We start from the raw sequence: 16,227 nt of genomic DNA, 5'->3' as shown, positions 1-16,227 counted from the left end.
AGAGGTGCCATGCTTGACCTTGTGCTCACCAACAGGGAAGGGCTGGTTGGAAACGTGACGCTCCAGGGCAGCCTTGGTTGCAGCGATCATGAGATGGTCGAATTTGAGATCCTCAGGACAGTGAGAAGAGCGTGCAGCAAGCTCACTCTCTGGACATCAAGAGAGCAGACTTTGGCCTCTTCAGGAACCTGCTTAGTAATGTTCCATGGGATATAGCCCTAGAGGGCAGGGGGGCCACAACACTGTTGGCTGATATTCAAGGGTCACCTGATACAAGCTCAGGAGTGTTGCATCCCAACTAGAAGGAAGAGCAGCAGGAGGGCCAAGAGACCTCTTTGGATGGATAAGGAGCTGCTGAGGAAACTTGGAGGAAAAAAAAGAGGCTTATAAAAGGTGGAAGCAAGGACAAGCAGCCTGGGAAGAATACAGGGATGTTGTTCGGGAAGCTAGGGACCAGGTTTGGAAAGCTAAAGCTCAGTTAGAATTAAACTTGGCTAGGGATGTTAAAGATAACAGGAAGGGATTATATAGGCACACTGCAAATAAAAGATGGACTAGGGGCAAAGCGGGCCCTCTCCAGAAGCTCTCAGGAGAACTGGCTACACAGGATTTGGAGAAGGCTGAGGTTCTGAATGACTTCTTTGCCCTAGTCTTCGCTGGCAAATGCTCCGACCACACCACCCAAGTCTTGGAAGGAAGATGCAGGGACTGTGAGAATGAAGACCCTGGGCCCACTGTAGAAGAGGATCTGGTTCGAGACCATCTTAAGAACCTGAACATGCACAAGTCAATGGGACCTGATGAAATCCACCCGCGGGTCCTGAAGGAGCTGGCAAATGAAGTTGCTAAGCCACTGGCCATCATATTTGAAAAATCATGGCAGTCAGGTGAAGTTCCCGACGACTGGAAAAAGGGAAATATAACCCCCATTTTCAAAAAGGGGAAAATGGAAGACCCAGGCAACTACAGACCAGTCAATCTCACCTCTGTGCCTGGCAAAATCTTGGAGCACATTCTCCTGGAAGGCATGCTAAGGCACATGAAAAACAACAAGGTGCTTGGTGACAGCCAGCATGGCTTCACTAAGGGCAAATCCTGCCTGACCAATTTGGTGGCCTTCTATGATGGGGCTACAGAACTAATGGACAAAGGTAGAACAGCTCATGTCATCTACCTAGAGTTGTGCAAAGCGTCTGACACTGTCCCACATGACACCCACCCTTGTCTCTAATTGGAGAGACATCAGTTTGATAGGTGGACCACTCGGTGGATAAAGAAGTGGCTGGATGGCTGCACACAAAGAGTTGTAGTCAATGGCTCAATGTCCAACTGGAGAACAGTAACGAGTGGTGTCCCTCAGGGATCAGTGTTGGGACTGGTCTTGTTCAACATCTTTGTTGGTGACACGGACAGTGAGATTGAGTGCGCCCTCAGCAAGTCTGCCGATGACGCCAAGCTGTGTGGCTTGGTTGATAACGCTGGAGGGAAGGAATACCATCCAGAGAGACCTTGACACGCTTGTGAGGTGGGCCGATGCCAACCTTATGAAGTTTAACCATGCCAAGTGCAAGGTCCTACACGTGGGTCGGAGCAATCCCAGGCACAGCTACAGGTTGGGCAGAGAAGAGATTGAGAGCAACCCTGTGGAGAAGGACTTGGGGGTGTTGGTCCATGAGAAAAGGAACATGAGCCAGCTTCAATGTGCGCCTGTAGCCCAGAAAGCCAACCATATCTTGGGCTCCGTCAAAAGGAGCGTGACCAGCAGGTCGAAGGAGGTGATCCTGCCCCTCTACTCTGCTTTCACGAGACCTCACCTGGAGTATTGTGTGCAGTTCTGGTGTCCTCAACATAAAAAGGACATGGAACTGCTGGAACAAGTCCAGAGGAGGGCCACGAGGATGATCAGGGGACTGGAGCACCTCCTGTATGAAGACAGGCTGAGAAAGTTGGGGCTGTTCAGCCTGGAGAAGGCTCATAGCAGCCTTCCAGTATCTGAAGGAAGCCTACAAGGATGCTGGGGAGGGACTCTTCATTAGGGACTGTAGTGACAGGACACGGGGTAACGGGTTCAAACTTAAACAGGGGAAGTTTAGATTGGATATAAGGAAGAAGTTCTTTCCTGTAAGGGTGGTGAGGCACTGGAATCGGTTGCCCAAGGAAGTTGTGAATGCTCCACCCCTGGCGTTGTTCAAGGCCGGGTTGGATGAAGCCCTGGGTGAGATGGTTTAGTGTGAGGTGTCCCTGTCCATGGCAGGGGGGTTGGAACTAGATGACCTTAAGGTCCTTATCAACAGCAGCTATTCTATGTTTCTATGATTCTAAATATAATATACATGAATTCCAGTTTCGTAAAACACTTATATCTCAATTACTCTATAATAATTAGAAATTTGGTATTTTCAAAACAACCAACTAACCTAAACAGAACCAAGGTGTACTGAAAGTTAGTCCACAGCCACCTCAACTATCTACCTCTTAAGAATTTCATGTTAATTCTGTGCTATGCATCAGAAAGCTTTCGCATCACACTTCTATGCACGAGAGAGATTCATCCTCTAGCATCATAGCTACTGAAAGGAAGAGATTATACAGACCTTTCTGCCACCATAGAGTCCTGGAGGATTCTGCGTAGCAAACAACATGAAGCGAGGGTGAGCTTTGACAACTTCCTGGGTCTCAGTAATGAACAGCTCCCTGTTATCATCTAGCAAGCGGTTGAGAGCTTCTAAAACATCAGTGGGAGCCAAATTCAATTCATCTAGAACAATCCAGTAACCTTTTCTCATTGCATCTATGAGAATGCCTTGGAAGGAAAAGAAAAAGTCCTAGATTAAAAACCTAACAAACTAAATCTACCAGAAGCACGCATTCAGATACTTTTAGCAATCAGTTTTCACTCAGTATAAATGCTAATCCAGAATCAGAAGCAACAGTGATAGTTAAATTGTTGAATTTACTTTTTTATGTCCAATCGGGTAAGTATGAGACAAACACGAACTCTTAAAACTCACTGAAAGTCACATAAGTGATTATCATTAATATGCAACTACTAACTTTATGACAGGTTCTCTCTCCATCGTAATAAAACAGACAAGCAGAAAACAAGAAAAAGCCCAGTGAAATGAGACAGGAATTTGGACTAAATATAATATGCTCACCCACCTTCCTTAAATACCAACTTCCCAGAGGCGTCTGATGTATAACAGCCAATATATTCCTGAATGTCAGTGTGCTCATGATTGTTAATCCTTACACAATGATTCCCAGTAGCAGCAGCCAACCAGCGAATTAAACTGGTTTTACCAACAGACGTCTCACCTTGAATCAGTACTGGGTAAGTCCTGAAAGGCATAACCAAAAGAGTGGTTTAGAAGCACCAGTCAAATCTTTCTCATATAACAAGATATTGACATTATTTGAATTTTTCACAGATCTACATCACCAAACTAACATTACCAAAACATCACCACTTAACTCATTTGTGATATCCAGGATCATAAACTAACAGGGGAACATAAGTAACTTTACTCCTAAGTGCTAACTGCTACCCATGATGAATCACATGGCAGTATGAAAAAAGCAGGTTATTCTAACGATAAATTTCTAGATTATCATTTAAATAAAGGTAGGTATTGCAGTAAATCAATTTAAGGAGACAAGAAATAAATGTATAAATTCAACTCACTGTATAATGGAAGTTAACTGTAAAGTACAAAAAGGACTTACTCATGCCAAACAATAAAGGCTAAATACTGACACTAGAGTCCCAAATAAACATCTTTAGCTTAGTTTATAAATGGAAACATTGAAACAGACTTACCCTGCAGACACAACTCTGGCAATGTCTTTCAGATTAAGCTTAACTGAAGGGGTTAGCACGTAAGTCTCATCTACAGTAGGCTCTTTATCGCCAGCTGAAATCCAGTATCCTTCCACAAGTATAAATTTCCCTCCTTGGGGTTTCGGTATTTGCTAAGGAGACATGACAGAAATAACAGATTATACAAATGAGTTTCGATTTGCTAAAGCTACTGCTACAATTACTGCTACACCACTGCAATGTATTCTGTAAGAAGTTATTTTACTGAGCACTGCAGTAAACGCTGTCTCCTTGACACGGAATGCAAATTACGGGAAAAGACTGACCAGATTGTTTCAAGTTCATGAAGCAGGAATCTTCGGCAGGGCCACGAAAGATACAAAAAGTCTCAAGAGTCCTCGCACTGAGTTTTGAAGTATGCTTCCAAGAAAGAAACTGGCTTTTATCTTTCTATACCCATAGGTTTTTTCTAACATGAAGGGTTTTATTCCAAAATAAATACCTATGTCGTACAACTGGCTATCCCATCCCATTTGCCTAAGCCCCCGTGCAAAATCATGCTGAGCTCCCAGCATTAGTGAGATTCTTCCATTCTCATTAAAGACAAAGCACAGATGTTTGCTTCATATCCATATGTTCTGCATTTGGAGTCTAAAAATAAAAAGCCTGTGAAAGCTTCCTTATTTTTTTCATATTAACAAACAAACCAGCCAACATATGGGCATTTCAAGCAGAAGTAAACATCTAGGAAGGAACAGTATAATTATTTTTTTTCTAGTTCTTATCTTTATAACATGAGAAACAGGATGGTGGGAAGGAAATGTAGAGGAAAAAGGCAGATGACAACTCAAAATAAATTCTACCCTGAATACTAAATAGCTCTATAAAAGCTTAGTTACATACCTGCCTGAGAAGGCTTTTGATGTTGCCAGAGACTATATGCTGGCAAATTAGCTTTTGAACTACTGGGTGAGAACTTCTGTCAAGCTGTGTCAGGAAACTCAAACAGAAGCCCTAAGAAGAAGAATTATTTTGAGGTCAGAAAACGCAAACAGAAGCCCTAAGAAGAACAATGATTTTCAGTGATAACATTAAAAAAAAAAAAAATCATCAGGGAAAAAAAGAGGTGGGGGGAAGGCATAAAAAAATAAAATAAAATTCTGTTTAATACTTCGCTTAGAAGACAGGATTATCCTTTACCCAAACAGTCTTTGTAGTGAATACACACTGGAACAAACCCCAACAAAGGTAATCACCTCATAAAGTGAGCGTGGTATGCTGCTACATGGATTAGATGCTGCAAATTTCAATGCCCTGCAAAGTGTACGGAGACTATAGTGAGGTCTGTGGCCAGTTCCATCCACCAGCTTTGCTTCTGCTTCCTTTCTCACAGATAAATAAAAGCTGCAAAAATAAGAAGTTACATAGTGCTGTTAATGATCAGACCACAGAATCATAGAATGGTTAGGGTTGGAAAGGACTTCAAGACCATTGCTCTAAGGAATGAAATCCACAGTATGAACACTTAAGCTTATCTACAACTGTCACCTTTTATAAGACCTCCAGGTTAGGAAAGCCATGCCAAACTCTGCCATCCATACAGCCAGTGAAGCTAAGCAATAGAGTATTTTAGAACCGTATTTTTGAGAAAGCATCACTGTAAATTCAAAGTATTCTAAACACGTAATAGTTCTTCTGGTTAATGCAGTGAGATAGTACACCTTAAACTAAGGGCAAAAAAGGTAACTTGATAAACACACAAGACTTTAATTGGTATGATCTACAGCAACAAATCATTTCAGTCTCTCAGATGGGAATGAGGACTGCAACAACACTTTTTAACTGGTGCTACCAAGTACTTGTTGAGCAAGTAAACCTCCTCCAAAGTACAGAAACCTTCAGAACAAAGAGGATGGATGACTACCATCTTCTGTTTCCTAGGACTATGCAAACCACTGTGCAGGGAACATTACCGTGTTCCCCAAAACAGGCTAACCACAGAGTACAGTTACATACTTCCTTTTTATGACTTATTACATCAAGGATTTAAAGACATTACAATGAACTTACTTCACAATTCCTTGTACTGTATTTTTGTTCACATTCAAGCCTCTCAAATAATCCATAATAAGAATCTGCAAGTCTCCTTCATGTCTCAATTCTTCCACATAAAGTTCAGTAAACCTGTAAGAATCAAATCAATCCATAACAATTCAACATCTGACCATATTAAAAAAATCATGTTATATATGATTCTTACAGTACATAACATTTAAAATTTCGTAAGCATCAGAAAACTAAAGGTTTTTTGACAAGTCAGACTCAAGAACTAGAGTGATTAAAAAAGGGAAAAAGGTATTACTAATACTTTTGAGTAATGTAACTGAATTATTTTAACTTAGTAGAATGAAAATTAACTATTGGACTGAGTTTTTAAGATTTTAAACAATTTTTAATAGGCATCCAACAGTTACAGCCTAAACACTGGAACAATGACACAGCAGGAGCACTTTTCAAAAAGCAGACTCTCTAATGATCTCTAAGAAATGAACACTTCTAACAAAATTAGAATGGGTAATATCTGATGACTAGCATATCGAGGACTAGCATTTTTAGGTTGGTTTATACTTTTACAAATATCCAGCTCAGCAATGAAATTAGAAAATTTGACAATAAGCAAAGGAAAATCAGCACCAGAACATGTACTCAAGTGAAGTTCTGAGTATCTTTAAATATGTCAACAGTGTGCCTGACATTTAGTACGCTACACTATCAACTCCTAGTTAGTGAACATATTCTCTAAACATTAATTAGTCGACTATATTTGCACTGGGTGTTGAATATGTGTCTGGAGCCCTTCCATACCACACATTACAACTACAAACAATAGCTCAGGACACACCGTAGCAAACCCAAAAGAGCTGAGCAATACCATTAACTTCAGAGGGGTGGACATTTTTGACAAATACATGCAAAAAATGCAAATATAAACTCATTTAAACTTAACAAGTCATGCTGAAGCTGAAGTCTCCATTCTTCTGTATTACACTGACTTTCACTACTAAGCCAGGAGATATAATAGCAATTAAACCTTACTTTACCACTAATAACTACAAACGAGTAGCTACATATACTTTGTGCATCCCTACAGCCCTGCACAGTGTTTATGAATCTGGTAAGGGACTGTGTTTGACTTTTGGTACTCCTGAGGGAAACTGCATCAAATACAAGCAGAAGATCCTTGCCTTCAGGAACAGGTTTTACTGAAGAATGTATATGCAACAACTCCAGTTTCCTGGCTGCAGTTTAAATGCCTGAAGGTCACAGACCAAATATTTTGAATATCACACAAACTTTTTTGCAAGGATCATCAACAGTCCTGAGTTATCAAGAGAAAGGCTCCTAAAGAGACAGAAAGCTCTTGTCTTTATTATCCCCATCAGGAACATAAACTGCTGTAAGTAATATTCCCACACACTGACAGCTTAATTGCAAAGAATGGTCATTCCCCAACCCTTAGTGACACCACTCTACACCATGGCTAGACCATTTGCTTAGGCTCAGCAATTTTACAGAAGTATTTTCCTGATGTTGTTTTATGAAAAACCTTCACCATGATGTGGAAAGCACCTCTCACAGGATGTTAATTTGAGTTTAGACTTACATCCTCAGGCTTCAAAGACGACATTCTTAGCTGGGTCAACTCATAAAGCTAAACTCTGAAAAAGGCAGTGACTAAGTATTTTGTCACAAAATCACTATTTCTTACCTGTTTCTTATTCCTAGAGGAAGACTTCTCTTTCCAACATCTGTAGCTGGATTCATGCATGCAAACAAGCGAAAATCAGGGTCACGAACAAGAGGCTCTGAAGTAAAACAGAAATGAGAGACAATGTTAACGCTCAGCACAGGATATTTATTACATTAAATGAGGTATATTTTATTTAAGCCAGTTTTCTATTACTGCACTACTACATTTTCTTAAAATGCCAGGGTGAAAAGTTTTCAGAGAATGACCCCACATAATTTTATCAGAAGTATCTTTGCATCTTCCCAACACCCACAGTCAAGTGAAACCCCGACCTTCATTTGTGCATAGCAGGATGTTTTAACAATGCAAAACATTTCAAAAAACATAAGCCCTAAACTTGGAACTCCTTTTGCCTCTTTCAGAGCAATGGCCAGTGCTACCCTCTGCCAGGAAGAAAACACAGCCTAGGAAGCTCATACAACATTTGTCTCTATCTGTATCTCCAGAAAATAATATTCAGCAATAGCATTTTTTAGCTTTACCTCTGTTCTGCATCTGGCTAGGAAGGAGTTAACTTTTTTCACAATAGCCCCTGTGGTGCTGTTAAGAACACACCAATGTTTCATTATTGTTGAATTGTGCTGGCACTGCATCAAGGCTTTCTTTTTTCCCCCCTCACTTTGCCTTTCCTCCCCCAGCAACAGGCTAGGAGTGAGCAAAAAGCTGGGAGGGAACACTGTTGAAACAGTTCACCCAAACTGGCCAAAGTCATATTCCCTACCATGTAACAGCATAGCCAGCAATAAGGACTGGAGTAGAGGAAGAAGGAGGTTGTGATTTTTGCCTAACAAGGTGGCTGTCTCTTAGAGATTGGCCAGACTGTGGTCTGCTTGCGGGAGCTGGTTAGGTGACTGCCTTTGTACCACTCATTTCACATGAGTTTTCTTGCTTTTGCTTTTCCTATCCTCTCCCCTCATCCTGCTGGTTGGTGGTGGTGGGGTGGGAGGAGTGAGAGAACAGCTGTAGGGGTGATTAGCTGATGGCTGGGGTCATAGAATCATAGAATAGTTAGGGTTGGAAAGGACCTCAAGATCATCTAGTTCCAACCCCCCTGCCATGGACAGGGACACCTCTCACTAAACCATCCCACCCAAGGCTTCATCTAACCTGGCCTTGAACACCACCAGGGATGGAGCACTCACAACCTCCCTGGGCAACCGATTCCAGTGCCTCACCACCCTAACAGGAAAGAATTTCCTCCTTATATCCAATTTAAACTTCCCCTGTTTAAGTTTTAACCCATTACCCCTTGTCTTGTCACTACAGTCCCTGACAAAGAGTCCCTCCCCAGCATCCCTATAGGCCCCCTTCAGGTACTGGAAGGCTGCTATGAGGTCTCCACGCAGCCTTCTCTTCTCCAGGCTGAACAGCCCCAACTTTCTCAGCCTGTTTTCATATGGGAGTTGCTCCAGTCCCCTGATCATCCTCGTGGCCCTCCTCTGGACTTGTTCCAGCAGTTCCATGTCCCTTTTATATTGAGGACACCAGAACTGCACACAATACTCCAGGTGAGGTCTCACAAGAGCAGAGCAGAGGGGCAGGATCACCTCCTTCGACCTGCTGGTCACACTCCTTTTGATGCAGCCCAGGATACGGTTAGCTTTCTGGGCTGCGAGCGCACACTGCCGGCTCATGTTCAAGCCACATGGACTCAGAAAAAGCAAAATACTTGTATGCTTATTTCTAGCTGGATAGTATAATCACAGGATCAGTGAAAGACAATTGCTACAGTAGCAACTGAACCTCACACCCACCAAAAGCCACCTCAACTTTATTTAAAGAAAAAAAAAGGTTATGCTCCTTGAAGAGTCTTTAGAGACAGCAATGCTTACTGCGGACACTAAAGAGACCTGCTCCTTGTACAGTCTGAAGAGGCAAAAGCTACAATTCCTGCATGCACAAATCTCCTGAGACACAGTGAACTACAACTACCACTTTTTGTGTAACGAACACATGATTCTCTTCAGAACACATTCACTTTAATGGCGAATGTTCTTAAATTATTTTGAGCCATATAGCATAGGGAGTTCAATTAACTGGATAGCAAGACATAGCATAAGCAAGCATGGAAATAGTACCTGTGTCTCCTCTGTCTAGTAACACCAGCGACCCAGATGATCCTTCCAGTAAACCACTCAGGCACTCCAAAGTCTCTGCGGCAGCCAAGTTAATCTCGTCCAATAAAATCCACTCACCCTTTTTTACTGCTTGTGCCAGAGTACCCTGAGAGTAAAATCAATTTGTTAATCACATCACCAGCAATCAAGTGAAGCACCCATATGCTGGAAATACTTGTTTTACAGTCTGTGGGTTGATTACACAAATGGCAATTCAGAACTTTTAGAGCAATAGCAGTTTTACTGCTCTCCCTCAATAAAAGCAATTATTTTCTAAGTCACAAGTCAGTTATCACCATTAACAGTTACCACTTAGAGTGGCTCAGATAGAACTAAGCTCTCTTGATTTCTATGTCACTATGGTGCAGAAGCTTTACTGACATCACTATGAAAATAAAGACAGTTAATCCAAAGAACTCCAAACTAAGACACAAACAATATTACCTTCCTCCGGGAACTTTATCTTATTAATTAAAACTATACTTAAGTCAAAGGTTCTCCAACTATTATACTAATAGTTTTCCAACTATTATAGTAATTTTTTAGAAAGAGAACGATCAACATTTTACACACTTTACATAAAACTTGAAAGCATATATTCAAGACTAACTGGGTGACAAAGAACAAGCATGCATAAACCATCACAGTTTTTCCTAATCACACTCAAATGTCATTAGAATATTATACCATAGGTATGAAACACTTCCAAAACCCAACCTCTAGATAAACAGCACAGATTCTTGATACTAAATCCTTCACAGGAAGCCCTAGGGAGCAACATGCCATCCTGGAGACAGGTCAAGATGTTTTTCTGATCTCATACACTTTAAAAAATATGTTATACTGCTGATATTCTTTTTATCATACCAGTCCTAATTCCTATTTTACAGCATTAAATTATTGTTACAACAAAACATTTTCCCAACAGAATCACAGAATCACAGAATCCCAAGGGTTGGAAGGGACCTAAAAAGATCATCTAGTCCAACCCCCCTGCAAGAGCAGGGTAACCTACAGTACATCACACAGGAACTTGTCCAGGCGGGCCTTGAATATCTCCAGTGTAGGAGACTCCACAACCCCCCTGGGCAACCTGTTCCAGTGCTCTGTCACTCTTACAGTAAAGAAGTTCTTCCTGATGTTAACCCCCATCTAACAGCCGCCAAAGTACCATACTTCATTCCACAGAGTTATCATGGAGCAAGTTTTACGTCACAGCAAGATTCTTGCCAGGAAGTTATTTATATAATCCTGATTGCAAAGTCTTTTAAATGCTTTTCCTTCTTCTTCCTAGCATCAAAATACAAATGTCCAAATACCTCAACAAATGCGAAGAGAAGAGCATTTTCTGTCATTTTCATCTGTTGATGAGCATGATTCAGTTTAAGACCAAATGCTTCCCACTTTTCCTTCAGTAGTGAGCCTGAAAGCAGAACAAATTTAAGCTTGTACCATCAGAACAACAGCACTAAAAAATGTTTATCACCAGTATTTTAATCACATTGTTTCAAGCACAGAGATACAAAAGCAAGCGTGGCAGAGCAACAAAAACATTCAAGTTCTACAGATGACATCTTATGCATTAAAAAAACCCAAATTTGCTGGGGGTTTTGTTTGTTTGTTTGGATTGTTTGTCTGTTTTTTCATTTAGCTGAACACTACTGACATATGGGTACAGATAATTTGCTATTCATTCCAGCATGTCCTAGCTTAGGAACAAATACTTATGCTGCACTTGGTTCCAGCATGGCTGTTACCACTCTCTAATTTCCAGTGATAGCTCAGAAAAATAAATCCAAATTCACAAACCTTATGACAGACAGATTAACAATGAACACTTCAGTATCAGAAAAAACATGCTGCTTATCAGTTATGACATTATTTACTATTGTGCTCATTTCAGTTATTTGCTTAAAGTCACAGCCTGAGGCATATAAATGCAGCAGCATAATGACTTAAATTGATAGCTTTGCAAGTTACAGATTTCAGCTTGTCTTTATTTTAGGATTGTTAATGATTGAAACAATTTCCTACATTTGTGGGAATTTATCTGCATATTCAGAAGAACCTGTTAAAAGAAGAGAGGAGACAAAGTCCATAATTAAGTTCACTTAGCCCATGGTGAATGAAAGCTACAGCTTCCTACAACTTCACGTGTTCAGCAGGTCTAGAACCAGAAATCACACCATGCAAAGCAAAGTATCACTACTGCCTCTGTTCCAAATGTGTTGTCAAGTCTAAAGCAAGAAAATCTGTTGTCTGGAGACAAAATCACAACAAAACAAAAGTAAAGTACTGGGCAATTCAGCATCACTGACAGTGAAACCAAGTCATGACTACTCTAAGAGTTGTTACTTTGGTCTGGTTTGTTGTTATTGTTTTGCTTTGTTTTTAAAAGAGGAAATATTTGTGAGATCTAATAAAGTTCCAGGTCTGAAAGAAAGTATGAATGCACTATGAGGGTGCTGAGGCAGTGGCACAGTTTGCCCAGAGAAGCTGTGGCTGCCCCATCCCTGGCAGCGTTCAAGGCCAGGCTGGATGGGGCTTTGAGTAACCTGGTCTAGTGGAAGATGTCCCTGCCCATGGCAGGATTAGAACTAGATGATTTTTAAGGTGCCTTCCAGCCCAAACCATTCTAGGATTCACGTGGAAGGTTGACACACAAACAAGGAGGACAGTTGACCTACACAGCAAGCAAGTGCTGAGAGGAGATCAGATAACAAGGGCACCACACATCAGGCAAGTCAACATTGACATTGCAAGACGTAACTAACAGCAGTGATGGGTTGGGGGAGTGGAGGGGGAAGCAACCAAAAAAACCCACTAAAACAGAAAAAACCCACTATTCTAACAGCATTTTGAGTGTCTCATTGTAGACGGAGACTGCATTTTTCAAAACCAAGAGAAAGGATGTAATAAAGGCACATTAAAAACAAACAAACAAAAAGCAAACAAAACCCCACAAATTCAGACAAATTCAGCAGCATCTACTCTCTGCAATGGTTAACACTAATGACATGTTTGATCAGTCTGAATTCTCACCAGATGCATTTTCTTTTGCTTCCTTATTAATAGCAGATTTATGAATATGCTGCATTAGTTTTAGCAGATCATGCCAACGTTTCTGCCTGTAGCAGGTCTGAATGTGTCCCAAGAATGTCTGATTTTTCTTCCTAGAGAATGTCTGAGAGAAGAGTTCTTCAAAAGACTCTCGCAGAGGCAGCCAGATCAGCTTGTTATCTACAGGCTTGTAACTGAAGAGAAGCAAAAGAGTCATTACTTATTTGTGACACAGAAAAGGAACTAGCATATGTGAACTAAAAAAAATCCAGTTACTGAAACACCAATACTGTGCATGAAGGAACCCTAGTTTTCCAAGTTTTTTTCTCAAATAATGAAAGAAGTAAAATTCCACATATTTAAATGTGCATTTTGCGTCACTTTTGTACAGACAGGACCACCCTGATTAGTATTTTTACTACTACCGTCCAGTATGTCCAGCGAATATTACAACATATTTATATTGGTTAGCCATTTTTAAAACGACATTGGGTTGTGCTTTTAAATGACTTTATGACATACGGATGTAGACACAGATCAGTGAAACTGCCTCTGCTCTTCGTGAAGGACAACAAGGTGCCTGCATGAAAAATGTTTCTTAAGACATTTACACTCCATGAAACAAACACAACTTTCTGACAACACAGCTACACTTGTGTTAGAAGCTTCTTCTTGTAATGCCAATTGTTAAATTTGAATAGACAACTGTTAATGACTCACCCCCCTAAGAGATCTGCAGTGTCACTTTGTTGGTTCATGTTGACAACCCTCAAACGGTGTCCTTGAAACAAAAATACAAAGCACCATCAACTTGTTGGGTTTCTTTGTTTAAATCATTGTCATGTAAATTACAGTCTTCACACTTGATTTACCTGTAATATGAGCAAGGTACTGAACAGTTGAGGTTTTGCCAGTTCCTGTTTCACCAACCAAAAGCACAGGCTCTCCTTTGGCAACACAAACTGCAAGCTGTTCAATCAATACTGCAGATGGCCGTGTGGCAGCAAAGGTTTGTTTTGCTCTGAAAAAACAAAGGAAACAACTCAAACCCAAGATTTACCGAGGAGCTCATTTGAATTTTTCCTTTATTATTTTTTTAGAGGAGTAGTTGAATTTATGATCTTTAATTAAAATTAAAGGTTTGGAAAAAATTAGTTCCAAGATACTCTAAGATACTTATTTTTCTCAATATGCAACCTAGGGAAAAAAAAAAAAAATTATCAGGATTTACAAAGAACATCCTGCCAGTGGAGTCAGTACCACATACTACAAAAACCTCCCTTCACAAAGATAGAGCCATCAAAATCTTATTATGACAGCTGTGGATCCACACTGCTTTAAAGAAAATCTTGTTCAAAAAAAGCCAAAAATCTCCATGCTTTGGCTGCAAGAGTATGACACAGACAGCCTTAAGGATACACAAGGTAAAACTCAAATCACAAGAACTCATCACATTTTTCATTAGAGGAGAATGTCCAATTTGCCTTCTTTTTTAAAAAAAGGCTGTGACTTGTAATCTGTTCTACCACCAAATATTTTGATTCATATGGACACTACCAGATATTCTACCTTTGTACAGTGAGAGCCTGAATTTGTTTTCTCGTTAGATGCACTCTTCCAACAGAGACTTCTTGTTCCTGTACTAGAATTTCCGGTTTATACAGTTCACAGAAGAACTCCACCTGTGAAGAAAGCATTAACATTTTTAATACTAATGTTGCCTACAACGTCACACTAAGAACACCCGTGCTATACTACCGGTACTACTTTGCAGCAAGATAGTTTTTCATGGTAAGATTTTATATTTTGCAGGATTTACATACTCATCACCTGAAATACTGAAGTACCTCAGAAGTGTTACTGTCTGTACAAACATATTTCCATTTAATAATTTGGTAATGGGTCTACTTATTAGCAGGAGGTCTAACAACCACCTCAAAAAAGCCTGAGTGAATAGTTTGTGTAAACAAGGATATTTTGCTACTGGCAGAAGATACTACATTCCTGTACTGGAATAATATAAAGAACGAAGGACAAACAGAAAAATCCATAGAAGTTTCAGGGATCCATCTGTCCAGCCAGCTGGCATGTTTTTACATCTTTAAAGTAAGAAAAGAGGGAATTTTCTTTGCAATCAAACTTCTACAGTCAGAAATAGCTGACAAAGTAATGATTTAGTTTAACTCAGCCATTTATATCACACACTACTAATGCAGAGAGTTACAAGGCTCTAGAAAGGTACTTGATTTTGGAACCAATGATTACAGAACAAGTACTCAGGAAAATCTCTCCAATCTCTTTGTTTAAGTGATTAGAGTTCACTGTAACCATCAAAGAAAAAACATTCTTTACTACTCTGTGCATCTAGCAGTATCATGTGCTTAAGAACCTATGCTGTTCCAGATGTGTGATCCTTCCTTTGCATGATAAGACCATCTGCAATCTGCTCTGAAACAGAGCCACTGGAACTTCTGGGGCAGGGTGGAAGTGGGGGGGGTGGGGGGGTGGAACCATAACTAAAAAACAAGAAGGAAAACATAGATCCTGGGACAGCAGAGAGCAAAAAACATGTTTGGGACAGGAAAATGGGCATAATTTTTAAGAAAAACAGCAGAACACATTTACACTCATCACTAAAAAAATTGCAACTTATAGAATATTACCAATAAGCACCATGTTAATCATAGCTCAACATACCTTTTTCTTTGAAATGTTTAGTTTACTTCCAATAACATTTGCCATTTTCATTCTGCTCCCCTGGCTGGACAGCATACCTGTGAAACAGTCCAATGCCTGTCAAGGAGAAAACAAACCAACCAGGTTCTTCAGTACAAATTCTGTATGATATAATCTGACAAGCGCCATCTTAATCTACGTGAGTTTGAATCCAATCCAGCCATAGTAAATAAAACTATTTCATTGCCCAAGGATAGAGTCAAACGATGGAGATCAAGATGTTACAAGAACTTTTAAACTCTGTAGTAGCTTTCAGTGAAAGCAAAAACTTTCAATGCCCAGTCACAGAAGTTATTTTTAGATAAACGGACCAAAATGGAGAAGGAAGTAATATTACAAGACCTCACATCTTAAAACCTCTGACTCATGCATACCTGAAAAATTCCAAGCCTGGAATTTAAATTGATGCATAAGGAAGTAGGAAAGAAGCCTCTTATTACAAGAAAAAGGAGAGATTTCAAAATTTTAACTCTCAGTCATATGGAATTCTACTAGGTCAGTTAAAATTATGCTGCAGCATGCTGTTTGTATGACAGGAGTAAGTCTGGATTGGCTTTCAGCACATTACTGCAAACAACCTTCCTGATAGCCATGAAAGCCTCCGATAGATGGATCACAAACATTCTAATTACAGTCCAATTGATCCAGATAAAACTAAAGTCCCATCTCACATTCCCAAATAG

At 40.2% G+C, this 16,227-nt stretch overlaps 1 protein-coding gene across 1 annotated transcript in view; it reads right to left on the bottom strand.

Moving 5' to 3' along the window:
* MDN1 (midasin AAA ATPase 1) overlaps positions 1–16,227 on the bottom strand; it is a 102,168-nt gene that overhangs the window by 67,181 nt on the left and 18,760 nt on the right. Inside the window, exons 12-25 of the mRNA XM_065681233.1 lie at positions 15,506–15,601; positions 14,378–14,490; positions 13,681–13,829; positions 13,529–13,589; positions 12,791–13,002; positions 11,068–11,171; positions 9,710–9,854; positions 7,590–7,686; positions 5,891–6,004; positions 5,077–5,224; positions 4,724–4,834; positions 3,821–3,972; positions 3,163–3,341; positions 2,595–2,803 (exon numbers count right to left, since the gene is read on the bottom strand). Of these exons, the coding sequence (XP_065537305.1) occupies positions 2,595–2,803; positions 3,163–3,341; positions 3,821–3,972; positions 4,724–4,834; positions 5,077–5,224; positions 5,891–6,004; positions 7,590–7,686; positions 9,710–9,854; positions 11,068–11,171; positions 12,791–13,002; positions 13,529–13,589; positions 13,681–13,829; positions 14,378–14,490; positions 15,506–15,601 (1,890 nt within the window). The remainder of the gene's footprint in view (positions 1–2,594; positions 2,804–3,162; positions 3,342–3,820; positions 3,973–4,723; positions 4,835–5,076; positions 5,225–5,890; positions 6,005–7,589; positions 7,687–9,709; positions 9,855–11,067; positions 11,172–12,790; positions 13,003–13,528; positions 13,590–13,680; positions 13,830–14,377; positions 14,491–15,505; positions 15,602–16,227) is intronic.

This window comes from Lathamus discolor, chromosome 5 (genome assembly GCF_037157495.1).
Source record: "Lathamus discolor isolate bLatDis1 chromosome 5, bLatDis1.hap1, whole genome shotgun sequence".
NCBI classification, from domain to species: domain Eukaryota; kingdom Metazoa; phylum Chordata; class Aves; order Psittaciformes; family Psittacidae; genus Lathamus; species Lathamus discolor.
This window is presented reverse-complemented; position numbering and strand designations above follow the sequence as displayed.